The 25,678-nt window shown below is 53.2% G+C and overlaps 3 protein-coding genes across 9 annotated transcripts in view; 2 read left to right on the top strand and 1 right to left on the bottom strand.

Moving 5' to 3' along the window:
• MED12 (mediator complex subunit 12) overlaps nucleotides 1-9,424 on the bottom strand; it is a 35,611-nt gene extending 26,187 nt beyond the window's left edge. For 5 of the 6 annotated variants that reach the window (XM_079318634.1, XM_079318636.1, XM_079318637.1 and 2 more), the window contains exons 1-9: nucleotides 9,233-9,399; nucleotides 8,798-8,902; nucleotides 7,895-8,086; nucleotides 6,056-6,215; nucleotides 5,321-5,496; nucleotides 4,931-5,041; nucleotides 4,121-4,375; nucleotides 2,113-2,259; nucleotides 1,734-1,833 (exon numbers count right to left, since the gene is read on the bottom strand). In XM_079318634.1, coding sequence (XP_079174760.1) covers nucleotides 1,734-1,833; nucleotides 2,113-2,259; nucleotides 4,121-4,375; nucleotides 4,931-5,041; nucleotides 5,321-5,496; nucleotides 6,056-6,215; nucleotides 7,895-8,086; nucleotides 8,798-8,902; nucleotides 9,233-9,331 — 1,345 coding nt within the window. In that variant the 5' untranslated portion in view covers nucleotides 9,332-9,399. Of the gene's footprint in view, nucleotides 1-1,733; nucleotides 1,834-2,112; nucleotides 2,260-4,120; nucleotides 4,376-4,930; nucleotides 5,042-5,320; nucleotides 5,497-6,055; nucleotides 6,216-7,894; nucleotides 8,087-8,797; nucleotides 8,903-9,232 lie in introns of all 6 variants that reach the window. The other variant, XM_079318638.1, reaches the window with a different exon arrangement.
• A 911-nt stretch (nucleotides 9,425-10,335) lies between these two features.
• On the top strand, nucleotides 10,336-14,354 carry IL2RG (interleukin 2 receptor subunit gamma). Its single transcript, XM_079319094.1, has 8 exons — nucleotides 10,336-10,510; nucleotides 11,346-11,436; nucleotides 11,963-12,150; nucleotides 12,290-12,432; nucleotides 12,544-12,706; nucleotides 13,141-13,249; nucleotides 13,321-13,405; nucleotides 13,507-14,354. The coding sequence occupies exons 1-8, from the start codon at nucleotides 10,423-10,425 to the stop codon at nucleotides 13,708-13,710; spliced, it is 1,071 nt and encodes a 356-aa protein (XP_079175220.1). The 5' UTR covers nucleotides 10,336-10,422; the 3' UTR covers nucleotides 13,711-14,354.
• A 1,256-nt stretch (nucleotides 14,355-15,610) lies between these two features.
• Nucleotides 15,611-22,872, top strand: LOC306808609 (sestrin-3-like). Of its 2 annotated transcripts, none has more exons than XM_079319322.1 (9): nucleotides 15,611-15,821; nucleotides 18,488-18,691; nucleotides 18,881-19,063; nucleotides 19,184-19,420; nucleotides 19,503-19,614; nucleotides 19,836-19,954; nucleotides 20,290-20,480; nucleotides 20,784-20,928; nucleotides 21,468-22,872. In XM_079319322.1, the coding sequence occupies exons 1-9, from the start codon at nucleotides 15,756-15,758 to the stop codon at nucleotides 21,555-21,557; spliced, it is 1,347 nt and encodes a 448-aa protein (XP_079175448.1). In that variant the 5' UTR covers nucleotides 15,611-15,755; the 3' UTR covers nucleotides 21,558-22,872. The 2 variants fall into 2 exon arrangements, with proteins under 2 accessions (XP_079175448.1, XP_079175447.1); XM_079319321.1 differs by having other exon boundaries at nucleotides 15,612-15,821; nucleotides 19,818-19,954.
• The last annotated feature ends 2,806 nt before the right edge of the window (nucleotides 22,873-25,678 follow it).

The following is a 25,678-nucleotide window of genomic DNA, read 5'->3' as shown; positions in this document are numbered from 1 at the left end:
CAAATTCCAGATGGACCCTTTTCTAAGGGAAGTCTGATGCACTCCTGGGGCCCAGTTTAAGGACATGAAATCATGAAACTTCCTATCTTGGTACAGCCCTCAGAATATTCCCAATTACTGGTTTCCCACACAGAAGGAGATGAAGTTGCAAGTTTAGTTCAAAGAAAATCGAAAGGGACTTCAGTACCTTCAGATTGACCATGAGCAAGGGATTCTGGAAGACAGGTTATTTTCTCTTGAATCCTTCCAGTTACAGGTAATGACAGTGGAAGAAACAGATGGGGCCAGTCTGTTAATGCATGGCTCCATGGCTGGTGTTGCCATCGAAGTACTGGTTTTTTTTCTGAGAATGGGAGAGCTTTACACAGCACCAGGCATGCTGGACTGCTCAGTGTATGAAACTGGCTGGACAGTCACATCCAGATGGTAGTGGTCAAAGGCTCAGAGTCCCAATGCACATCAGTGACAAGTGGTGACACAGACAAAGATTAAGTGCACCCTTAGCAAGTCTGTAGATGACACCAAGGTGAGTGGTTTGGTTAACAGTCCTGAAGGATGGATAGCATCCCCAGAGACCTGGACAAGCTTGAGCATGGGAATCCTATGAGGTTCAACAAAGCCAAGTACAAGGTGCTGCACCTGGGGCAGGGCAACCCCAGTACTGATCCAGGATGGGGGATGAACAGATGGAGAGCAGCCCTGCAGAGAAGGACTTGGGGATGTGGGGGAGGAGAGGCTGGACATGACCCAGCCATGTGCACTCACAGCCCAGAAAGCCAAGTGTGTCCTGGGCTGCAGCAAAAGCCCTGAGGGCAGCAGGGGAGGGAGGGGATTCTGCCCCTCTGCTCCACTCTGGTCAGAGCCCAGCTGCAGTGCTGCCTCCAGCTCTGGGGTCCCCAGCACAGAAAGGGCATGGACTTCTTGGAGTGAGTCCAGGGCCACCAAGTTGACCAGAGGGATGGAACACATCTCCTAGGAGGAAAGGCTGGAAGAGCTGGGATTGTTCAGCCTGAGGAAAAGGTTCTAGGGTGACCTAACTGTCACCTATCACACTAAGGAGGGCTTACAAGAAATCCTGAGAGAAACCTTTTACAAGGGCAGGATAAAAGGGAATGATTTTAAACTGAAATAGGATAGACACAGACTAGATGTTAAGAAGAGATTCTTCCCTGTGAAGGTGGTGAAGCAGTGAGACAAGTTGCCCAGAGAGGTTGTGGATGCTCCATTCCTGGAAGTGTTCAAGGCCAGGCTGGATTGATCCTGAGCAACCAGATCTAGGGGAAGGTGTCCCTTCCCATGGCAGGAGAATTGAGACCACTTGATTTTTAAGGTCCCTTCCAACCTGGACCATTCTACGATTCTATGAGAAGTTTCTGTGAGCTCATTGCTCAAGGAAAGCTGTACAAGTCAGGCAGAGGTCCACCCAGCTTAATATCTTGATTCTCACTGTGACAAACAGCAGATTTTAGGGAAAAGCATCAGAGCACAGCACACAGACCAGAGTATAGTTCCATGGTAAATATTTCCAGCTTCTAGCAATAGAAACTCCTCCTATACATGGAGAAATGGACCATTATAAGATTTTTGCTCTGCAAAGAAAAAAGCCATTTACTGCTGACAGTAAATACAAACAGTAGTAAATAGGAAAAAATCAAAAAGAATAGCCAGATAGCAGTTTTGTCAGAGGAGCACATGGATCAGGGGGAGAGAAGCTTTAACCTACAGCAAGTTACCTGCTGTGGTTTCTTGGCACTTGTCAAATGACCAGCGAACCTCCACAGCCTGGCCACGTTCCTTTATCTGCTGCTCAATTTCACGCAGCTTTGCCCGAACCTAGAAACAATGGACTGGTGTAAGCATACTGAAGGATGTCTTAAAAGTCCTGTGAACAAAATTATTAGAAAACAAAGAGATTGACAGCAATTCTACTGAAGGTTAGATTTTGCCCATCTTCCAAGGACATCACTGTCTAGCTTATAGCAGAATGAGAGCACTTAATTCCTAGGCAGTGAGACAGCACCTCCAGATCTGCTTATCACACAACATGAAAAGAAAATTCTGAAGGAGCGAAGATACAAACCACAACAGCTCCCTTTTCTGAAGGCTGCTCACCTGCTGGGTAAAGGCTGAATTCCCCCCTGGCATGGGCAAGTTGGATGGGGCTATAGGCAGGTGATCCAGTGGAGAGCCAGTCTTTATCCTGCTATCAGTCAAGGAATAATGCCACACAAGGGCACTAGGGCAACACAAAATTATACTCTGCAACAGATAAAACAGTCAGTATTGCTAAGCAAATTAAGGTCAAAACAATTAAGTTACATTTCTACAGAAATGACCACTACTTTATCCTATTGCCCAGGCACTCATTATCCTCTATATAGCATATTTACTATCTGGGTAGGTTTTTAGTTTGTTTTTTTTGGCCCTGAGCTCTGAAGAACCCTTTGGATCATACAAACTCTCATCTCCAATGCCCAATCCAACCCTTATGGTCGAGAAACAATATCTACATTAGTGACTTATAACTCTCATCAAGTGTAAAGTCTAAGAAATACGAGGTAACAGACCTAAATTAATTAAACCACTATGCTTGATAATCACAAGTCTGATTATTATAGCAACAATGCCATGCTATATGCATTTTCATTATTTTACAATCTTGTACACCCACAAACTTCACTAAACAATCCCTATGATATTCCCCTACAGTTTCTGCCTCACAAAGCTGTTTTAGACACTCAAACCTAAGAATCTGCTTATCTTGAAAACATTTCAGCAAAGGTATGGGAATTCTTAGAAATGCACCTGTTTCCACTGAGATATCCTGAAGACCAGACCCTCATTAACCAACATCAACTTTTTAAGCAGGTTGTGTCCAAACTCCAAGTCAGCCAAACCTTTGAGGTGCATATGCTCATCTATTTCCCCTAAAACAAGCTCCCCAAATACAATATTTTTATATTAAAGACATGTTTTATTACATAGAAAATAAAACTCCTCTAAATGTCTTCAAGAGAAAGCAAACAAGACTTAAGAACGCAAAGGTTTATTCGTAACTTTGCATTGCTCTCTAACCCTTGCTTCTAGAAAGATCCTTACTTCTAGCCAACTGTACTACAGGAATTTTCTCTCTCTCTCTCTTTGAGAGCTGGCTGGCTGCTTCTTGATCCTGACAGGGCTCCTTCATCTCAAGTGTCTCTTTTGAGCAGCAGGTTCCCAAATTTTGTGCTCTCTTCTTCTCCAACTCCTGCTCCATCCTGTATTCTCTGGAGCCTTCTCTGCTTTAACAAATCTCTTCTCCCCTGGAAGAAAATCTCCACTCCTTCTGCATGGGCCCACCTCACCTAAGTCACTCTCCTCTTGGAGGAGAAAAACACAATCAATCATGAGTGAATGCATACATCGAACAGAACATGCCTCTGACACAAGGGCAGTTAGGACTGAATCCCACAGTGTCACAATAGCACCTGTTCTTCAAACATTTATCAGAAAAGCTTTGGCAAACTTTCTCTTTTATTGCAACATAACTTTTAATCAATCCCACTTACAAAGATTATGAGTTTAGATTAGCTCCTTTTCACAGCATGCTACCACTCCTAAACCAGTACATTCTTCCATAAAGAGGGAGAGGCTGTTTCTTGTGTGTGCTGCTTGGTTGTGGTTTTTTTTTTGGTTTTTTGGGTTTTTTTGGGGGTTTGTTTTGTTCCATGGGAACTTTTTTTCTGATAAGGGGATGCTTGTTTTTCAGAGTTGACAAAATTACAAATCACTTTCATTTCGTAATTTCCTTTCCTGGACGACAACCCAATATTGATATACACAATGGGAAATAACCCTCTCTTTCTTTCTTATCCTTTCTTTTGCAAAGCCTTCCCAGCCATGTGAGGCACCTGTGAGTAGAGCAGAAGGCTCTATTCCAACCCATTTTTCTTACACAAGTCAGTCAAGGGCACTGCTACACCACTAACACCTGACGAAAGCTCTGTAACACATCAGCAAAGATAATAATGGTTCGATATTTCTGTACTTAAGAAGCTGCTGACTCAGACTGTAGTGATTTTTCTGTGATGGCACACAAATTGTCCCTGTTGACCCCAGAATGACCATCACCTAAACCTACCTGGAGGATGCAGCTGAGCCCATACACCACTGGCCGGTGCTGGGGGCACAGTAATAAGTCGCTGAAAGGGCTGGGAGGAGGATTCCCTGCAGCTGGCTGAGGGGTGGGAGTTGAAGGAAGAGCATTCCCTGTCTGGGCAGACAGGATGTGTGGTGGGTGCCCACCAGCACCATCCAGCTGCATAGCAAGCCTGCGGGTGCAGAAGTAGGCCAGACGTCTGGACAGGTACGCAGACTGCACAAACTCTCCAGAGTACTGCAGGAAGATGGAAGGAGGAGAAAACATCCTTGTCACAAGGAATACAAGGAAAAAATCCCGACCTACCCAAAGTACAACACTGTGTGACACTGCCTTGAAGAGCTAGTTTCTTTTTACAGAAAGCTCCTTAGCATCATGGATCACCCACTGGCTACTAAGCATCAGAAAAAACCTTTGAAATGCTCTCTGGCAATGACTTAATGTATAAAAAAGCACCCACACCCAGCCTTCCCAGAGCCTCAAAGGTTTGTCCAAAATCTGCTGCAAGAGAAAGAAAGAAAAAAGCAGTTTCCATATACTGGTGCACAATCACAGCTGTGGCACGGGCAGGGATTACCAAGCCCAGTGCAGGGAAAAGGCTAAAGGAAAATTAAAACCTGAAAATACCAGGACTAAACAGACATCCTTGTATGAGCTAAGAGGGATGCTCATAGGGACACTCCCTGCTGTTCTTGGTGCAAAGGAACTCATTATGCCCTTAGGCAATAAGAAGGGGATGGCCAAAGCAGAAGTCAGCACTCTCCTAAAGCAAGCTGAGAGTGCATTTCTCACCCGCAGCAGCAAAGGAAGGAGCATTTTCAGGAATTCATCTTCTCCTGACCGTATCTTCTCAAAGCACTCAAGGACCCATGTCAGGAATTCATGCCGGTCCAGCATGCCATCCTGCACACAGATAAATGCAGAGCAAATGGATGAAAGCTGAAATAACCTCCACTGAGGTAAGGCAGAGCAGCAGCAGCAGCTTGCACTCCAACAGTGGAAATAACTCTGGAAATCTTCACAGTTCTGTGCTACCCCTGTCCTATTACTGAGCTGAAAACTGCATCCAGTCCTAGTGGTCTATTCACAGAAAGAGCATTTAGCAGAAATAAATCACTTGGCATCCATTCCCCTTGCCCTCCTCTGCTCACACTGACCCAGCAGCCATCACCAGTCCCTCACCTGGAACATGAACATAGCCAGTTTCTCATTGTAGTCCCACTGCTTCAAAGCCTGTTCCACCTCTTGGGGCATTGGTCCTGATGGTGAACCACAGCCTTGCCCTGGGAGCTGTCTGTAGAACTCTGCAATTTTTTGCAGCTGCTCTGACAGGTACTTGGTGATGATCTGTGTCCATTCTGGAGAAAACAGGTTAGCAGTGAGCACTGTGGCAGAGGAGCAGGAAAGAACCAGGACAGTGCACAGGTAGGAAGCAAAAAAACCCAGAACATAGTCGGGGGAATTCTTCTAGACCACAGCAATCTGGAGCAGGCCAGGATGCAAAGGATGTTGGATCCAGTAATGCTTAATGAAATTGGAAATACAGACAGGGAGTAACATATCAAAATTCTCTGGGAGATGTATATACACACTTGGGAAGTAGCTAATCAGTCATTGCTAAATTGCAACTTTACAGCCTTTGTATGGTAAGAAAACACAGGTTAGGTAGCTAATGAGCTCAGCAGAACTTAACAGGGAGAAAGAAAAGTAAGGCTCCCAGGAAGCATTTATGGCTGTTATTTTTCAGTGTACTTTCACAGGTAGGCCTGTTGTTCAGACACTTACATCAGAACCCAAGGACTTATCAGCAGGAAAACACTTTATATGGATTTCCAGAGTATCTCTTACTAATCAAGAGCAGGCTTAGAAGGAAACAGCTGCAATGGACAAACCCAGTGCCGCACACAGAGTGCTTACCAATGAAGGGATCAATGACATGACGCTTCTTCACCTTTGTTTCTGTGATGGCAGCATAATAGGCACAAGTCATTTTAATGAGCCATGCTGCTCTCATTACTGGAACAGTGTATTTTGCCAAATAACCAAAGACCTCTTCCTTCTTGCTAAAGATGGGCACCTGTAATGAAATGGAGAGAGAAAGCTGAACCAAGCACTTAGAATAAGAACTGAGGCAGCTTAAGCAGCTATACCTGTTACAGGTGTGAGAAACGTAAAAAGGGAACAGAGCAACACTGTACCTCTGTCTCAAAAAAACCTACTGCCAAAATTCACCCATGGTCAGCAAGCAACAGCACCAGAGCTGCATTTCAGTATAAACAGAAACAAAACAAATTGAAAGAAGACAGAAAATGTAATTATGTCACTGTAAATCCATATGCCCTGAGTCCTGCAAATATCTTGGGCTCCAGAAGCAGGTACAGAGCTATGAAAGATACAGACTAAGGACTGAGTGAGTAACAGAGTATCTGCCATACTCCTGTGAAGACAGGATTCTTAACTTTGTATACAAAATCAAGTGGTTACAGAAGTCTCACAATATCATGAATACTCAACAGAAGACCGTAAGCAGGGAGCTGAGTACATAGTAGGAAGGAATGCATTTATGCAAGATTCAAAATTCAAGATACAACATAAGAGGATACCAGTGAAATAACCAGACTGCAGGACTATAAACCAGGAAGCAAGAACATATCACAGAGAAAAATACAACTGTGGGACTCATTTCCACACAATACTCTGGAGAGCAAAAGTATGTGTGTTTTCACAGAGAAATGAAAATAAAATCACAAAAACCAGGCCCATTTTGTGGATATCTTCAAGTCTCTGAACTACTGATGTTCATTTACCTGCTATGTTTCCCACATTCTTCCCAATTATTCTCTGATGTCTCAAAGTCAGCCTACATGACTACTAAAAGTGGCTCTTTCACACCTAAGTTCATGAAAATGGATGGAGCTCATTGCAGGAAAACCAGGGGAAAATCTTAAATGGTTCAAGCTTTCACCATGACCTCAGGAAACTGACAGCCAAAATGCAAAGAAGGACCAAGTTTATAAAGAGTCAGATTCTGGGAACATCTGATTATTTTCCCCCAGGCATGACTCAGACCATTTTGCAACTGGGAGTTATGTTTTTTCCCCACAGTGCATACCAGATTCTCAAGTACCTTGTTGGTAGGCCTCCCCTGAGAGAGAGAGCTCTCTCCCTTGCTATCAGGCCTGATAAAATGCCAGAGTGAGACCCTTCTTTCATACTCTACAGAATTCACAGCTATAAAGGAAATATCTACCCCTAGACAACAGGGCATAGAAATACTGAAGCCTGGCCAAGACCAAGTGATAGCACACATACTCTCCTCTGCTGAAAAGCAGAAAAGCCTCACTGCAATAAAAGACTGGGAAGTCATTTAGATGATTATTTTCAGTAATTCTCACTCTGACTTTTGAGAACTTGAGAAACCTTCCACAACAGAAATGCCCTAATATAAACAATAGACAAAAAGCAACAGTGGCAGCTCTTCTGAAAAACAACAGAACCTTAAATGAGTTGTGTCCTACAAGCCAAAAGGCAAAGGTGAACACACATATAAATAACAGACAAGAGACCAGTTCTCAATGTGTCGATGACTACAGTCAGGGCAAATCCTACAAACACTACATCCCCTCCTCAAGGTGAAAGCTTTACAAGATGCATAGATAAGAAACTTCTCCCAACAGTAAAGACCTTCAGAAAACATACAGAAAGAAGCACAGATTAAATTCTCTGCCCTGTCAGGCTGCCTCTCCTGTAACATACCTTCTTAGCAAGATGAGTGAGGGGCTTAGTTCCAGCCAGATCTGTGAACCAGTTGTTTATGGCACTCTGAGAACGTGCTGTCACCAGCCAGAAGTTATCCTTCTGATTGACCTGGGGTTTCCTTCTCCCCGTGTCAGGCAGGGTGTTGCACCGCAGCTTTTCTGCAATAATACTGCTAAAATTTGAGCTGATCTGGAGGAGGAAAACAAAAAATTAATTACATTTCAGAGGTCAAAGATCTGATTAGTGAGCTTAAAATATCATTTACCGTTCCTCAATGGTAGGGGACTCAAGTTGAGATGGACACAACTCTTTAAAAATACTTGTCAAACCAGACAGAAGGCTTCTCAGACAGAAGTCAGCCAAGAAAAACAAATATCCTGTGCTTATTGATTGCCTTCCAACCCAGGTCATTACTAGTTGTTTTGTCAGGAAGTCAACATCTTGATTTCAGAGACTGGAAAAATGGAGCTGAAGCCTATTATATAACTCCCATTTTTAAACTTCCAGACGCTTCAAGAAATTATACTTTCCTTTTACCATGGCCATAATGTAACCAAACCAATAAGGAGTTTCCCATTCCTACTATAATAGCCTTGTGCTTTAATTGCAGAATTTTAAGAGTCCTAGATACTGACTCAACGAAAACTGCAGGCACAGACGTGCCCCTAAGACGCAGTGAGACAGACAAGAACCCGCTCCCTCAAAGGTGGGACACAGTTCTAAACGACAGGAGAACTTGGATTCTACTGAAACAGAGGGTCAAGTCTTAAAAACACCCATGCAAAAGGGAAAGATCTCCTAGCTCTCGACACAGAGAACGAACGAGACCCAAGACAGTCAAAGATCCAAGATTTGGCTGCCCTGCCAAACCAGCCCCTCGACCGCAGGGACGTCTCTCACCTTCGCCGGGTTGAAATTGACATTTTTGGCACTGCCGTGCTCGTCCCCAGAGACCGCCGGCTGGTTATTGAAGCCTTGCTTGACATTCAGCGCAGTCAGCTCATCCTGCGGGGGAAGGACGGTCAGCAGGGCCCGGCACGGCCCCTCCGCGCCCACCACCGCAACCTCTGTCCCCACGACGGGGCCTGAACAAGAGGAGGCCCGGCTGCTCCGCCGACCTCCCCCAGCCCTCGCCACCAGGCACCGCCCAGGGCAGTGCTGGGACACGGGGCCCGCGGCTCCCCGGCCTGACCAGCGCCCCCCAACCCCGGGGGAGCCGGCGGGACGGGGCCCCTCGCCCAGCTCCCGGCCCTCGCGCCGCTAACTCGGCGCTTCCTCAGGTCCGGCCGCGGCACAGCAGTGCTGCGCCCCGGGTCCCCCCAATACCCCCCATACCTCCTTCTGCTTGGGGTCCTGCGGGTACACGTCGGGCGGGCCGAGGCGCGGGCGCTTGAGCGGGCGGTGCTCGTAGCTGAGGACGCCGAAGGCCGCCATGGCGGGCCGGCCGGGCGGGGGCGGCCGGGCCACAACAAGGGCCGCCGGGGCCGCCCGCGCCTGCGCGCTGCGCGCTGCGCCGGGGCAGGTGGGCGCCGCCGAACCCGGGCCGAAGGAGTCCGGAGAGGCTCGAGCGTTGCCGGAGAGGCCCGAATGTTGCCGAAGAGTGCCGAAAATTGACGGAGAGGCCCGAGTACTGCTGTGACTGCACCGAGGAAAGACGAAGAGCACCGAGCGCAGCCGGAGAGATCCGAGAGTAGCCGGAGAGAACCGAGCGTCACCGAAGCTGGGACGAGCGAGGACAAAAAGAGCTGAGTGCCGGGAGGGCCCGAGCCCGGACCGAGCAAAGCCGAAAAGTGCCGAGGAGGGACGGGGCAGCCCGAGGGGCGCGCGCGCGCCCCCCGGCGGAGGCAGCGCCGGTGGCGTGTCCGGACAGGATCACGTGACATGCCCGCCACCCCACTCACCCCCCGGCCCCGGTGCCGGGGCACCGCCAGGACCCCGGCCACCAACACCCAGGTGTGGCCATCACCGCACCGGCAACAGCCCCCGCGGGCACCGGCCGTACTGTCACACACACAAAGCCCCGTTGTGACTTTCTCCCTGCAGCGGCTCCCTCCCCTAATGCCCCCAGTGATGCTCCCTGTGATCCAGGCAGGCTGGGCATTGGGATCCCCATTCCAGCCATGCTCCGGGGGCAGCGCAGTGGCGGTGAGCCCTACAGCATGAGCCATGGGAACACGGCAGGATTATTTGCGGGGTCCAAGAGGTGTGAGGCTGGGAACTGACAAGAAGAGTAATGCAGTCCCGGTGGGACGAGCCGTGGGGTGCCAGTGGAATGCGCTGTGGGGTCCCAGTGGGTTAGCTGTGGTATCTTAGTGGGATGAGCCGTGGAGTTCCACTGGTATGAGCCATGGGGTCCCAGTGGGACGAGCTGTGGGGCCCCAGTGGGGTGAGGCAGGGTGCCCATAGGGGACAGCACGGAGGGGGGGCCGCGGTGCAGGCGGTGCCGTGGGGCAGGAAGTAGTGCGGTGCGGAAGCCGGCAGCCCTGGCTGAGGCTGTTCGCACGCGTCCGCGGTCAGCAGCCCCCATGGCAGCGCCTGGCACCTTCCTTGTGCCCGTCCTCCTGTTCCTCTGTGGGCCAGGTCCCCACCCTGCTGCTGCCCACGGCCACACAGGTAAGGGGGCACACGGGAAGGCCACGGGCCCCTTTTGTGGTTGGGGCTGGGGAATGGAGCTCCCAGTGATGGCGGGTGAGGACAGGATGTGGGGCTGTGTGGGCTGGCGCGCTGTCGTGGCACACACCGGGAACCCTGCAACCCCTGATGTGTCCCAGGACCTGTGGCACCTTTATGGCCCCTTGCAGTGGGGCTGCCAGGAGGGTCAGGCTCCCTGTTGGGGGTGTCCTTGGGCCCACTCTAGTGCTGGAGCATTTGTGAGCCCAGCAGCCCCTGGCTACTAGCCCGGCAGCACGCCTGCCCCATCACTCTACCAGCAGATCCTATTGCTCTGTGCTATGTGTGGGTGCTGGCCAGGATGGTCAGTGGGTCTGCACCAGCTGCCCTTTCCTTCCTGGTCACCTCAGTAGTGCTGTGCACAGGAAGGGGACAGGAAACAGGTTTTTCTTTCCACCTGGCACTCTCATCCCAGCCACTGTTTTCTGAGAAAAAATCCACTCCTTGTATGGTTGTCAGTAAAACAACAGCTTTCTGTGGAAAAAGCCCCTCTGTATCCCTGGACCTTTGGGCTGGTGGGAAGGTGCCCTCCATCTCCACATGTAGGAACAGCCTGTTTGCTCCATTGTGTTACATTACAACCCAGGAAAGCTGGACTCTGGCTTTCTCCTGCCCCTGCAGTGCTGGCTGATGAGTTTGTTTGGTTCACACGGAGAGAGGTTCATAGATCCCTGCACGTATGCAGGGATCTGGCATGTGCCATGTGTCTCCTGTGCACCCCTGGGTCCTGGCACAGCCACCCACCGCTGCCATGCCCAGCAGTGTCTGTTGCTTGCAGGAGTGGAGTGTGTTCTCTTCAACGAGGAGTACATGACCTGCATGTGGGGGAGCAGAGAGATGCCCACAGTCAACTACTCCCTCTTCTACTGGTAGGTGCCCCTGCCCCATGGCCAGTCCTGTGGCAGAGTGTCCAGCAGTGGGTCCCTGTGTAGGGCGGTTCCTGCCAGCATTGCTGGTCCTGGCATCAGGCTGCTCCTCCTCCCCAAGCCCAGGGTGGGGCAGCCTCTGTCTCTAGGGCAAGCAGCATGGGATGTGTCGTTGGATGGTGCTGGGAACCAAGGAAAAAGCAACCTTGAGGCCTTGCCTTTCTCAGGCCTTTACAAGGTCAAGAAATTATAACGATTGTGGACCTGCAGGGTATGTGAGAGACGTGATGTTTTGCAAAAGTATGCTTTTAAAGAGGTGTTCCCTTCTTGGACCAATGAGTCTTTTCTATTCTGTTTTGCACAAACTACCCTCTATATATGTGTAGTGTTTCTTTGAATAAAGCTCTCTTTTCTTTCTTGCCTCTCTATTACATGAGGAACTATGTTGCATTGTGCTGGGGAGAGGGGTCCTGGTGAGGGCTGGGTTATGTGAGGCCCTGGAGAGTCCTGGTAACGCACTGTGGCACAGGTACAAGAACGCGACCGACAAGGTGGTGGAGTGCAAGCACTACCTGCAGGACCAGGATGTCAGGACTGGCTGCTACTTTGAGCAGAACGAGCTCATCCAGTTCCAGCCCTTCCATGTTCTCATCAATGCCAGCATTGGCGGCAAGACCCTGGAGATCCCCAGCAAGCGCATGGAGCTGCAGGACCTGGGTACAGAGTGGTGGGGGGACCCTCTCTCCTCTGCAGGGCTGTGGGTTCTCAGAGCTCTCCTGTGAGCTGCCAGCTGGCAGCAGGGCCACTGGGGCATGCATAGGGCCAGCCCTCACTGGGCATTACCTGTCCCTGGCAGTGAAACCAGCGGCTCCTGTCAACCTGACCATCCGCAACATGAGCAACAATCAGCTGCAGCTGACCTGGGCCTCCCCATACCCCAGAGGCAAGTGCCTGGAGCATGCTGTCAAGTACAAGAGCAATAAGGACACCAGATGGACGGTGAGAGCCCTGGGCACAGCACCCTTGTGGCTGTGCTTGGGGGTGAGCTGTGCACCAGCCTTCAAGGTGGTCCCAGCCAGCAGCGCAGGGCTTATGTCTATGTCTCTCCAGGAGCTCACAGTGAATGGAGATGTCTTCTCCTTACCAAGTGTGGACTATGAGAAGTCCTACACCTTCTATGTGCGCAGCAAGATCAACAAATTCTGTGGCAGCACCCAGTTCTGGAGCGAGTGGAGCCTTCCTGTCATCTGGGGCAGCAACTCCACTAGCAAAGGTATGTTCTGAGGGCTGCAGTGGGATAGGATAGACTGGAGCACGGCAGGGCTCAAGAGGCAAGAGATGGCCAAGAAAGTACAGAATGGCCTGAGGCAGCAGCTGTAGGGCCAAGACCCATTTGGGCATCTGGGGTTCCAGCAGCAGCATCCTTTGTACTTCTGGGAGCAAAACACACAACACCAGTGGGACCTGCTGACTTTTGCCAGGGGCTTCTTAGCATTGGAGAACATTGCTGGGCCAGGACAGGGTCACCAGCTAGTTATGGTGGTAGGATGGTAGGGCTTGGGGACAGGCCCCTTCTCCATCCTCTGTTCCCAGCTGAGCCCTGCTATGAGCAATGCCACGGCCACCCACAAAGGGCCACCTGCAGGCCCACCCCACTGCCATGGTGGTGTGCTGTCTGGGGATCAGTGTCACCCCTGCCCTTTCCAGGCACGGTGGAGGAGCAGCTGTACTGGTTTGGGATCCGCACGGTCTTGGTCCCCATTGTCTCCTCCCTGCTCCTGCTGGTCCTTGTTATCCTGTTGGTGCGCATGGAAAGGTGAGTGTGGGGAGCTTATTGGGGACAGCAGCACTGGGGCTCTTCCCCTATAACACACCTCTCCTGCACAGAGTATGGGTCATCTTGATGCCCCGAATTCCCAACCCCAGCAAGAATTTTGATGAGCTGTTCATCACTCACAACGGCAATTTCCAGGTAAGGCGGTGCAGGCGGCCCTGCCCTGGGCTCACCCCGGCTGTGTGGGGTTGGGGCTGGGCTGGGTGGCAGCTCCTCTCACCCTGCTCTGCTCCCTGGAGGAATGGGCTGGAGTCCCCAAAGATGTCGTGGAGAGCTTCAAGCCCAACTACAGCGAGAACATCTGCTATGTGACTGAGCTGCCACCCAAGGACAGCCACGAGCCCCTCTGGGACAGCAGCAACCATGCACCACCTCCAATGCCTGGGCCCCCTGACACCCCCAGCGAGCACAGCCCCTACCAGAACAGCTATGGGAGACTGTGACACAACCCTGCACCCCTGCATCCCTCATTCTTCACAGCTTTGCTGCCCAAACCTTACTGCTCCCTGCTCCTGCCATGCCTCTGCCAAATATTCTGGATCCTGGTTTTGCTTCTTTCCAGCCTCTCCCTGTTCCAAGGTGCCCACAAGCACACCTAGGGACGTGTCCTGATGAGTGGGCAGATGCAGCTGAGCAGGCCAACTGATGGGGACACACAGAATGAGGAATCCTAGGGGGGGACAAGTGTAGAAAAATAAGGAAAGATAGGCAAGAAAGATTGTAAACCTGCTCAAGTGTCTTGCAGCTGATGCAGAAAAACATATACCATACCCATTGTTGTTTAGTTTTGTGTGTTCAGTAAGTAGAATCCTGTGTTTAGATAACACAGGCCTGTGATAGACTTAGTTGCACCTTATTTAACATGCTTTAGATTCCTGGCCTGCTATGGGAAAGATCAAATCACAGTGGCAAACCACAATTGCAGAAAACCTTGATAAACAGGCAAAACAGCAGGTTCAGTGATCCTCTAGGGTGGACCAAGATGCATAGTGCCTGCATCCCTGCTTTATGTGCCTCTGCCTGGGTGCTTCTTGGGGGATCCTCCAGTCGGTGAGGTAACGAAAATAAATTTTCTCTTTGGATTTCATCCATGGTTTTGTGGTTGTTCCTGTGTCCTGCCCATGCTGGCTCAGACAGCAAGGCAGTGTATCATCCTGGCAGTTCCCCCAGGGCCTCACTGCTCCTTCGCCTGTGTCTTCAGTTTCCAGTGGCAGTAAAGATCTGCCCACCAGGGTTTGCCCAGGCTCATCCTGCAGGGTCTGGGGAAAGCACCAGTGGAGCCTCAACTCCTGAACACCTCTGACTTCTCACACAAAGTGAGGCAGGGGCCATCCTACTGTCCCAGCCCTGCTTAGGGCAGGGACAGTAGGACTGTCCCAGGCAGGCTCACAGTGGCAGCATGTTCATCAATCAAAATCAACATCAAGATCAAGATGGATGAGTCCTCTCTTGGCTGTCTCACAGGGCTCCCTGTGCACTTGGGCGATGTGCTACGATCTCACTGGGCAGTGGGCTCTGCTCTGGGCTCTCTAAACAGTTCTGGGGCTTACCCGAAGTCCCCAGCCACTGCTGCTGTTCCTGAAGATGACCAGACCTTTCTGGCCAACACTGACTGCAGCCCTCTGCAGCTGCTCTTTCAGAATTCTAGATTCAATTATGTTGGAGAAGACATAGGAGATCACAGAGTCCAACCTCTGTCCAAACACCACCATGTCAATCAGACCACAGCACTGAGTGCCAGCTCCAGTCTTTCCTTAAAGACCTCTAGGGACAGTGACTCCACTACCTACCTGGGCAGTCTAATCCAATGTCTGATCACCCTTTCTGAGAAAAAATTCCTCTTGATGCCCAACCTCAACCTTCCCTGGCAGAAGGACATAAGACCACACCCCCTATCCTATCACTGTTTGCTTGGGAGAAGAATTGGACCCTCAGCTGGGCCCTGGCACAGCAGGACCCTTGGATAACCAGGCCCTGGCACAGCTGGGCCCTGGCACAACTGGACACTGGTACAGCAGGACCTTGGTACAGCTGGGCACTGTCACGCCTGGGCACTGGCACAGCAGGAGCTTGGCACAGCCGGGCACCGTCACGCCTGGGCACTGTCACAGCCGGGCCCTGGCAGAGCCGGTGCCAGCACAGCGCTCCCCGGCCTTGTTCCCGTCGCGTCCCGCGCTGCCCAGGAGAGGCGGCAGCGCCCCCCAGCGGCGGGGCAGCCGTGGCCCCGCCCACTCTGGCCGGGGGCGTGGCCTGCGCGCCCGGCACCGGTAACTTTCCAGCCCTGCCCACGTGGTGCGGCGGCGGCCGCCCCCTGGCGGCGGCGATTGGCGCAGCCGGGCCCGCCCCCCGTGCCTGCCGCGGTGCCGGCTCTGCGCTGCCGGCGGCCGCACCGGGCGGGGGCACCGGCACCGGGCACCGGGACTGCGCTCGGCTCGGCTCGGCTCGGCACGGCACGGCACGGCACGGCACGGCACGGCACGGGCTCACCATGATCGTGTGTCCCCAGAGCGTGGAGCACCCCCGAGGAAGCCGATGCCAGCGGCTACCGGGGCAGGTAGGACCCGCCCCGCCGCCACCACCGGAGCCCGTACAGGAGCACCGGGCTTCGCCCTGCTCGCCGCCACCGGGCCGGCACGGCTGCGGCACTAGCAGGCCGGGGCATTCCCGGGGCATCCCCGGTGGTGCGCGGGGCCGGCGAGGCTGCGCTGTCACCGTGCTGCGCCCGGCGGCTTGGGCTTGGGCTTGGTCCCGGTGCTGCTCCCGGTGCCGGTGCCGGTGCGGCGGTGCCGTCCCCGTCCCCTTTGTGCGGGATGCGGGAGGCGCCGTGGCTCCATCACTGCCAATCAAACTTGTTTTTCTCTCTCCGCCTGCACTGCCCGCGCCGTTCACCGGGGGCGCTGCCGCCGCCGCCGCCCGCACAATGGGGCCCCGGGTACCGGCCCGGGTACCGGCCGCCCGCAGCGCCGTAGGGGCCCCTGCCGCGGGCGCTCGTACTTCCCTGTCCCCTCGAATACCCGGGCACAAGGGCCGGCGAGAGGTGCTGCCGTGGCACCGTCTCCAGCGAACGTTACCGGAGGAACCGCCGGTACCGACGGAGCCGCGGTCTCATCGGACGAAGGGATGAGCCCTGGCCGGGCGGGGAGCGCGGCGGGATCCGCTGGCCCCTCTCCCGCACATCCCGGCGCTGTCCGGACTCCTTCAACCTCCTGCCTTTACGTGTTCACGGCTGCCGGCCGGGAGCGCTGGGTCTCCGCTCCCCCGGCTGCTCCGCCGGGCGGAGAGGGGGCGAGGTTGGTGGTGGGTACGCAGCTGGGGTGCCTGTTAGAGTTCAGGGGGCTCGCACACAGAAACATTCCCCTAGAGAGGGAGGCGATGCTCCTACAGCCCGGGAGTGCGTGTGGATGGAGGGGAGGAGGAGGAGGGCAGTGACCGAGGAGGATGAGGAAGGTGGCACTGGGGCCAATGCGAGAGGCTGGGGAGGCAGAACCGAGGGAATGTGGCAGGTGGTGCCGGTAGGAGACACCCTGGGCTGAGCTGGTGCCTTTGGGATGAGCAGTTCAGCCTGGCTGAGTGCCACGGAGGTGGCTCTTCTTCACCTTCATCCACCCCCCCCCCCCCGCTTCCTTCATCATCTCCAACGAAGACATATCTGCCTGGTTGCTTGCTTCATCATCACCTGGACAAGCAGAGTGAGGAGAGCTGGCAGCACCAGAGGCTGAGCCATGGGCTGGTTGCTCAGTTCCTTACTGGGGACTACCTTTCCCTGGGGGGAGTGGAAGGGCTGCTAGCTCTTCCACCTCAGCCCTCCAGGAGAATATCAGTGGCTGTAGCCCATTGGATGTCCTGGTGACATTTCCCCAGGCAGAGGGACTTTATAGGGGGCTTTTGCAGGTCACTTCTGGTTTTCATCTTTTCCTGTTGATCAGAGAAGCTGGTGCTTTTCATCTCTTTCGATTTGAATTTGAGTTTTGGGGTTTTGTGGACCCCTTTTACCAGAGGAAGTGAAGAGGACACTCCAAATGTCATCAAGTAAATCTCTTGACACTTGAGCAATGCTCTTTTCACCAGAAGTGCAGCATGGTGGAAAATAGCCTGGGCTGCTTCCTGCACTGCCTGTGTGGGTGCAACTGCTTTCTGCTGCCACGCAGCTCACCCCTGCTCTGTCTGCCCCTCATCCCTGGGTGCTCTGCCAAGCACCCTGTAGCTTTGGTGGTTTGCAGAAGTGCTCCTGGTTTTCTCCTATGCCACTATTGTTGCCCTGTTCCAGTCACCAGCCTTTGGGTGACTGCACTGGAGAGACACATGGAAGGAACAAGACAGTGGTATCAGCAGGGCCAGAATTTCCCAGGAGAGATTTCAGTTCAAGCCTGGGAGAAGAGATGCATCCTTTGCATCCAAGGGTGCTGCCTGGGCTCCCACATGCAAGCAGGAGCTGTGACTTTCTGTGTGACAAGGGTTAGCACCTGCTGGAGTGGGTGGGTGGGCAGGCTGCAGGTGCAGACCATGCTGCCAGGTGGGAATTGTGGCAACACAGTTGCTGGAGTACAGCAGCTGCCTGGGCATCTTTCCAACATCCCTGCCCTCTGTTCCCACTACCCTCTCAGGAGGGCATGGGCATTGCTGGGGGTGTCTGGGCCACCCTTGCCGAGTTGCCCATCTGCATTTTCTCTGGTGGGGACATCCAGTAACAGCTGTGCTCTGTGCTGCAGGACCCACTCCCATGCTGTCTGCTCGGGCAACATGTGAGGAGCTCTTCTGTCTGCTATCACATGGAAGGTACCAGGAGATGGTTTGTCTCTTGGCCTGCCAGGGCCTGGGAGCCCCTCTGCTGTTTCCACAGCTCTCTCTCATCTTGGTACTGGGCAGGAGGGCTCTGTGCTGGTGGTAAGGCAGATGGGCTGCTCCATTCTGAAATGTATTTTGTGTCATGTTTCTCCTGATCTGGCCTTGCACCACTACAAGAAACATCATTCCTGGTTTGCCCTCTGCTTCCACTCACCATGCAGAGCCTTCTCCCAGAGAGGGACCGACCTGTGTGTCTTGTAGCCCGTCCTCCGTGTGGCACTGAGCAGTGCTCTGCCTGATAGCCATGAGTGTCCCTCTGGCAGCACCAAGCTGGGAAAAGTCTCTCTGCCCCTTGCAGAGCCTGAGCTTGGCTGAGGTGTGCTGCTGCAGTGGGGGCTGCTCTGGGAAGAGCTAAGCAAAACGTGTTTCCTGCAGGTAGTGAAGATGTCCAGCAGCGACCCCGAGTGCCCTCAGTTCCTCTTTGTGAAGGTGCTGGCAAGCCGAGGGCGGCTGGAGGCGGTGACCCAGCAGATGGGCTACCACCCACAGTACCTTGACAGCTTCCTCAAGACGCAGCACTACCTGATGCACATGGATGGCCCCCTGCCCTTTGACTGCCGGCACTACATCGCCATCATGGTGAGCCCTGCTGGGAGTTGTCAAGGGAGCTCTGCTCAGCCCTATGAGGCTCTCCTTAACCTCCAGCAGATAGCCTGCACCGTGGGCTTCTCATCAGGGGCCAAAATCATGGCCTCCTGGAGGCTGAGCGAGAGGTGGGTGTAGGATGCCTGTCCTGCTGGGGCAGATGCTGATGTGCTGCTCTTGCAGGCAGCAGCCCGGCACCAGTGCCGGTACCTGGTGAACCTGCACGTGCTGCAGTTCCTGAGGGCAGGGGGTGACCCCCAGTGGCTGCGCGGCCTTGAATTCATCCCCCCAAAACTCCGCAATCTCAACGAGATCAACAAGATCTTGGCACACCGGCCATGGCTCATCACCAAGGAGCACATTGAGGTACTGGAAAGGGTGATCAGCCAGGGACCAGGATGGCAGTGGGGACAGCAGCGTCCCCCGGGGCTGCCAGCACCCTGTCTTCCTGCCTGTGTCACATTGCTGTGTGTCCATGTTCTGCAGAAGCTGCTGAAGATCAGCGAGTGGAGCTGGTCACTGGCAGAGCTGGTGCATGCTGTCGTCCTGCTGGCACACTGCCACGCACTCGCCAGCTTTGTCTTCGGCTGTGGCTGCGAGCAGGATGAGGGGCTGGGGGGCCGAGGCTCACTGAAGCCACTGTCACTTGGGAACCAGTGCTTCTGCGAGGCCACTGCCAGCAACAGCTACAGCCAGGAGCTGCTGCGCATCAACCGCAAGCGGGTGAGCCCCGGAGGGTGGGTCTGCAGGGGATGGGGGATGCTGCTGGGACACTGCCCTCACCCCCAGGCCTGTGTCTGTGCAGTCCCTGGACTCCTGCATGGAGCTGGATTCCCTCCGGGAACGCATGCAGCGCATCCATGTGGAGACTGAGGGCAGGGACGAGATGAGGCTGCTGCAGCAAGACCGAGATGAAGGTGAGGGGCAGGGAGCAGAGGTGGGTGTACAGGGAGGGAGTTCATATGGCACACTGGGTGTTGCTCCTCTGTGTTTTACATTTTCCATGGTGTGTGGTTCAGAGGGGCTCATGGGATGCATGTGGGGCAGAGCAAGGGCTGGCTTTCAATGCCTGATGTGGCTGGGAACAGGGCAACTGAACACTGCTCTGACCTGTTTGCAGGGCTCTCCCCTCTTGCAGATACTGATGGGGAAGTCACCGGTGCCACCAACCTTGCATGCTACATGCAGGACCCTGACTTTGGATACCAAGACTTTGCCCGGCGTGATGAGGATCAGACGCAGGTATTCAGAGTCCAGGTAAGTCTCCTGCTCCCCTCCCCTTCCCATTCCTCATGGAGCAGCAAACAGTGGCAGAGTTGCCCATGCAGACTGGCCCTACCCCTATAGGGTTGGGAAGAGGGACGTGACTTCTGTCCCCAGTGGCTGATGATTCTTTTCACATGGCCCTCTTGTAGGCAAGGGTCAAAACCATTCAAAAGCTGCTTGATAAGGGATGTTGTGATTTGGGCAGAGCCACCTCCAGAATATATTCACTGAATTCTTCTGCTTCCCAAGGTCTCCAGCCCTTTTTCCTGGGAACATGCTCCAAGCTCCTTTTTGCAATTGCAAAATTCTCTTGTTATGCTCAACAGGATTACTCCTGGGAAGACCATGGCTTCTCACTGGTCAACCGGCTCTACTCTGACATTGGGCATCTCCTGGATGAGAAGTTTAGGATGGTGGATGGTCTGCAAAGCAGTGCCATGGCCAAGCGGCAGGGCTGTGAACCCTCTGTTTTCAAGCGGGGCATCTGGAACTACATCCACTGCATGTTTGGCATTAGGTAGGGAATCCAACCTCACAGTCCAGGAGAGAAAACTCATCTGACCCAGGTGGGAGGAGGGCAGGGCACTCATCTGTCATGCAGATGAGCATGGAGAAGGGAGAGAGGTGAATCACCTGCCTGGATGTTGAGACAGGCAGGGAAGAGATACTGAACTGCTCTGGCTGGGGCAGGGGGATTTGGGGACAGAGTTTCAGTGCCTGGTGGCTGTTGCCGTGTGCCCCCCTGCCCTGTGGCTGTGCCATGCCCCAGGTAGACCACAGGCAAGGTGCTGGCCATGACTCGCCACTGTGCTCCCCACAGGTACGATGATTATGACTATGCAGAAGTGAATCAGCTCCTGGAGCGAATACTTAAAGTTTACATTAAAACTGTAACCTGCTACCCAGAGAAGACAAACTCAGAAATGTTTGACAGGTTCTGGAAGCAGTTCAAGCACAGTGAAAAGGTGGGAGAGCTGGCCCCTGGCTCTGGCTGTGGTGGTGCTGGGAGTGGGCAGGGGCTGCATGCTGGGATGCTTTGAGAGATGCATGGGAGATCTTTGAGCCACCAAACCAGTCTGAGACAGGTGGGGGGAAATGAAAACTGGCTGTAAGGAGTTGGGCTTAGTGTGGCATGGGGCTGCCCACTGTGATGAGACCAGGGGCACCAGCAGCACAGGCAGCTCCAGCAAGGTCATTACCCCAGTGGTGAGTGCTTCCTGGCGAGCCCTCTGTCAAGCTGTAACTCACAGGAACGGCTGCTGTGGGTGTCAGGGACTGTGCTGCTGCCAGCCTGGAATGCTGCTGCCAAGTATGCAGGGGACTCCCTGGCACGAAGCTCTGGGAAGCAGCCACAGCCTAGAGGACTGGGGGGAGGGGAAAAGGGAAGCTGCCTGAGCTGGAATAATTGATGACATTTTGATGACAAAAGACTTGCCCAGGTGGGCAGTTGCACTGCTGAGCACAGCACACTTCAGCTCCCTGAGCCTCTCTTGCTGTCCCCCAGGTCCACGTGAACCTGCTCATCCTGGAAGCCCGGATGCAGGCAGAGCTGCTGTACGCACTGCAGGCCATCACCCAGTACATGATCTCCTAGATGGTGGGAGCTGTGCTGCAGCAGGGCGGGGCAGCCTCCTGTCTCCCTGAACTCATGTGGGACCTGTCATGCTGGGACCGACGGCGAGGGATTTCTTGATTTAGTTTACTTGACTGTATTGTTCCTTTTTGTTGGTTCCCCTCGCCTTGTGGGGGTCACTGAGTGGCCCTGTTACGTGCAATTACCAAACTGTGAGGCAAATCCGTGCTGCTGAGATGCTGGAGACTTGAACGTGTCCAAGGAGGACTGCCAAAAACATGGGGGAGAGGGAAGTGGGAGGGGATTAGAGGGGGATGCTCCTTGCCTGGGTGCTGTGGGAGCCTCGGTGGCACAGGGAGGGCAGAAAGGAGAACTGGCTTCCTTCCCTGTGCTGCAGTGGCTGCTCTGCTTGCAAAGCCACCCTTGGGCACCTGTCCTCATCGGGGTGGTGTCTCTCACTTGGGAACAATGCGGGCAGCGTGTGGGAGTATTGCAATGTTCTGAGTTGCAGGGTTAGGCAGCAAGAAGCGCTGGCTCCTAGCAAGGGCCCTTCCCCAGGACAGCAAGGGGATGCACTTGTTGCCTGTGTGTTATGTCCTTTAGGTCTGTGTGCCAAACCCTTCTGGGATGGACAAGAGATGACCCAGCAAACTCCAAACTGTGAAGCTCTTGCTGGCAGAGCATCCTTGTGCTTTGCTTTCTCCGACAGCGGGATGACAAGGTCTTTGACAGTGTTCAGGCACTTGTGGTTTCTGCTGGGGACTTTGGCAGTCCTAAGCCCCTCCTCTGCTTGCCATAAGCAGAGAGGCAGAAGGAACAAGGGAGGCTTGTTAATGTGTTTGAGTTAATGTGATTTGTATCTTCTTACCACCATGAAAGGCCTGAGGTCCTGTGCTCTGTCACTTGCTTAACAGCATGGTGGAAGAACCTGTGGACAGCACAGGTAAGCTACAGGAAGCTTCTTCTTGAATGTGGGTTGGGGGGCACTTCTGGGACTGCTCATTTGAACAGAGGCAGCGTATCCACCAGCCTTGCCCTCTGCCTGGGGGCATACACCACCATTCCCCCATCTCCCTGGGCTGCTCCCTGCCTGTGCCACAACCCCAAGCTGGAGAGGTACAAGGGCACCAGTGCAGGCTCCAGAGAGCAGCCACAAAAGGGGAATGAAGTCACCCGTTGTAAGTGGGAGCCTGAAGCAAGGGCAGCTGTCGAGTCAGCCAGCGCACGCTGCTTCAGTCGACCTGTTTACTGCGTAAATATACGGGGAGAAAACCTTGTGTATGGAAGCTACAGAAAAAGCCTATTTTTGCTATAAATATATTATGTTTGACATGGATGTGTGCTTTATTTCTGCCAGATGTTGGGAAGTAGATCCAAACTTGCATGGTTGCTGTGAAGGCAGGACAGCAATACCTGGCTGACCACAGCCCTGAGATGGCCCAAGTGCCAGGAAACCAAACATCATGCACTGACAGCTCTGGTCCATGGCCAGCAGCTGGTCACTGAGGCACCTGTCCTGTTCAGCTCAGCTATGTCCTCTTGCCATGCTCAGATAAGCAACTGCTGCAGCATTGCATGCTTGATAGGAAAAGAGGGAAGCTTTTCAAGGGGCTGTGGCGTTCCAGCAAGGAGGAGTGGCGTGTGTTGAAGGAGCGGGCTGGTACCTGGTCACAGGTGGCCAAGGTCTGGGTGCTGCTTCTGCAGCTGAAGAATTATTTTGCTCACACTCCAAGCAACTGCTTAGTGAGCAAGGCCAGGAACCAAGACCAGCTTTTTTCTGATCCAAGCTGCTGGTGCTTTCCTTCTGCTGGGACTAGGCCAGCTTGTACTGGGCCAAGCTGGTGCCTGGGCAGTAAAATGCCAGGACAACTGGTGCTGGGTAGTACCAGCTGAGTCAGTACTGGTGCTGGAACAGTGACACCAGTGGAAGGATGACTGGTGCTGGGACAGCTGCCACCAGGCTTGGCTAGACAGTGCTGGGACTGACTGCTGTACTATCACTTTGTCCCAGTGAGGGCTGGGCAGGGATCAGGGTGTACTGCTCACTGTCAGGGGTAGCATTAGTTAACCATAACAGCCTAGCTGCCTGCCAGCCAGTTTGCCAGTCTCCCTGCTGTCCCTGAACAGCAGCTCTATCCCCTGAAGGCTGGGATGAACTACAGCAGCCAGTTCCCCACAGGGCTCACTCCTGAAGCTGGCAGTGCTGGGCAGCCTGGGCTGGCTCCCAGACTGCTGCCAGAGGCAGCATCCTCACCTCCCACCACCACCCAGTGCTGGCCAGGAAAGGGACAAGGCAGTGACAGCATGACTCTGGCTGGGCATGAGGGGCTGCCTCTCCCAAGTGATGCAAGGCTCCCTTTTACCTCATCTCTACACCTGCACTAAGGGCTGGCCTTGCAGGGCTGGGGCAGCTGCCACACACTCCAGCTCACAGACAAATACCAGCCACAGCAGTAAGATGAAGGGCTCCATGCTCTCTCAACTCTAACCAGAAACAAGCAGAGCTGCAGGCAAGGCCAGGAGAGACTGCAGGCAGTCACACACAGCATGTCACAAGTTTGGCAATTTCAACACTGGTGTCCCTGTCCTGGTGGCCCCTGCATCCTTCTGTGCTTGGGCCAGGATATTCCTCCCTATTGCTCTGTGGCTGGAAGAACTGCCAGTCCAGACTGCCTCACCTCCGCAGGAGCCTTCCAGGATATCCTGCACATGGGAGCTGGGATGCTGTGGCTGCAGATTACCGAGGGGAGGACGCAGGCACATGCCCAAAGCAGTAACTGAGTTTCCTGCAAAGCCTGTAGCAGAAAGAAGTGCTGGCAGCTGCAGCCAGGATTGGTTTTGTAACAGCTGAGCCATTCCCAAGCTGCATGGTGGGAGGAATGGTGTGTCCTAGCCCACAGACAACACCAAGTCACACTGCAACAATGGTACTGCCACAGCTCCTATAACCCATCCATTCAAAGTCAGGCCTCTGGCTGCTGCTCTAACCACAGCCATAAGGGGAAATAACAGTACACGAGCTGAGGACAGCTCAGGAGAAGGCACCATCTCCATGCCTCAGCCCCCCTTTCTCACACACCAGCTCCACCACAAAGGACACATGCCCTAGGGCAGCAGCCTCCCTGCTGTGCTTCCACACGTGGGCACATCACTGGTGGCACACAGGTATTCATCAACGAGCAGGGGCTGGAGGCAAAGCAGGACTCTGGCCAGAAACCCAGCTGAACAGTAAAGCTGTTTTTGCACTGGCTTCATGTACTGCTGCTCTGCAGGCAACTACCCATAGGTCAAAATACAGCAACGAGCTGGGAGAACTAAGAGGTCTCCAAGACTGCAAGAAAGGTGCAAACATGTGCCACAGGACACAGCAGGACTCTTGGTGACTACTGAAGATAGTGCCACACTCATCCAAAGCAAACCCTGAGCCAAGGCATGCAGGTTGCATTTTGTTCTCCTTGGCAATGGTTAAATGGCACAAGCCAATGCTCAGAGGTATAAGAAGTGCTAATGGCTGCTGGGCAAATGCATGGTCCCCTGTTGTGTGGCAAGTTTTGAACACATCCACTTTGATCCAATCAGCTGCAAAATCTTTGACATTTTGTGTCTCAAACAGCACCCATCATTATGTACCTGCAAGAAGTACCCAAAGAACAGATGAGGGGCAGACTGTTCCCCTAAGGATCTCCTCCTAATTCCCCGTTTTTGTAAACTGGGTTAAATCTTGAAGCAGGGCCCTTAAGAGCCCCTTAAGTTATTTAGTTACTTGTATTAACTATAGTGAAGAATAGAATTAAAAAATAATATAGTGAGTATCCAAAGCTTTGAATGAAAATTTCCTGGCTGTACACATATTGTACACTGTTTCACAATGAGTCTTTACCCTCAGCAGTGTTAGAACACCCCCAACTTCTCCCTGTGTTTAACTTGGCCAGTGGAATAATGATCTGTGCTCCTCCCTTGTTTCTCTCTCATCTCCTTATCTGCCACCACTGCTGCTGACAAATAAAGACACTAGAATGTAGCTATAAAAAACAGAGTCACCTTCAGCACTCAGGTCTAGAAAGGCAAGAAACAAAGGGGCTAAAACAACTCTAGACTAATCCTACAGGATTTAAAACTCCCCAGGATCAGTTTTAGGGCTT

This window comes from Erithacus rubecula (assembly GCF_903797595.1).
Source record: "Erithacus rubecula genome assembly, chromosome: 15".
Lineage (NCBI taxonomy): Eukaryota > Metazoa > Chordata > Aves > Passeriformes > Muscicapidae > Erithacus > Erithacus rubecula.
Note: the sequence above shows the minus strand (reverse complement) of the source record. Positions and strands in the feature narration are given on the sequence as shown.

Excerpts from the sequence above, each read along its gene's own strand:
- LOC306808609 (XM_079319321.1), top strand. The coding sequence starts at position 15,756 with ATGATCGTGTGTCCCCAGAGCGTGGAGCACCCCCGAGGAAGCCGATGC. Across the intron at positions 19,615-19,817 it reads GCAGCAAGACCGAGATGAAG|GGCTCTCCCCTCTTGCAGAT; the intron begins GTGAGGGGCAGG and ends ACCTGTTTGCAG. Across the intron at positions 19,955-20,289 it reads CGCAGGTATTCAGAGTCCAG|GATTACTCCTGGGAAGACCA; the intron begins GTAAGTCTCCTG and ends TATGCTCAACAG.
- IL2RG (XM_079319094.1), top strand. The coding sequence starts at position 10,423 with ATGGCAGCGCCTGGCACCTTCCTTGTGCCCGTCCTCCTGTTCCTCTGT. Across the intron at positions 11,437-11,962 it reads AACTACTCCCTCTTCTACTG|GTACAAGAACGCGACCGACA; the intron begins GTAGGTGCCCCT and ends ACTGTGGCACAG. Across the intron at positions 12,707-13,140 it reads CAGCAACTCCACTAGCAAAG|GCACGGTGGAGGAGCAGCTG; the intron begins GTATGTTCTGAG and ends TGCCCTTTCCAG.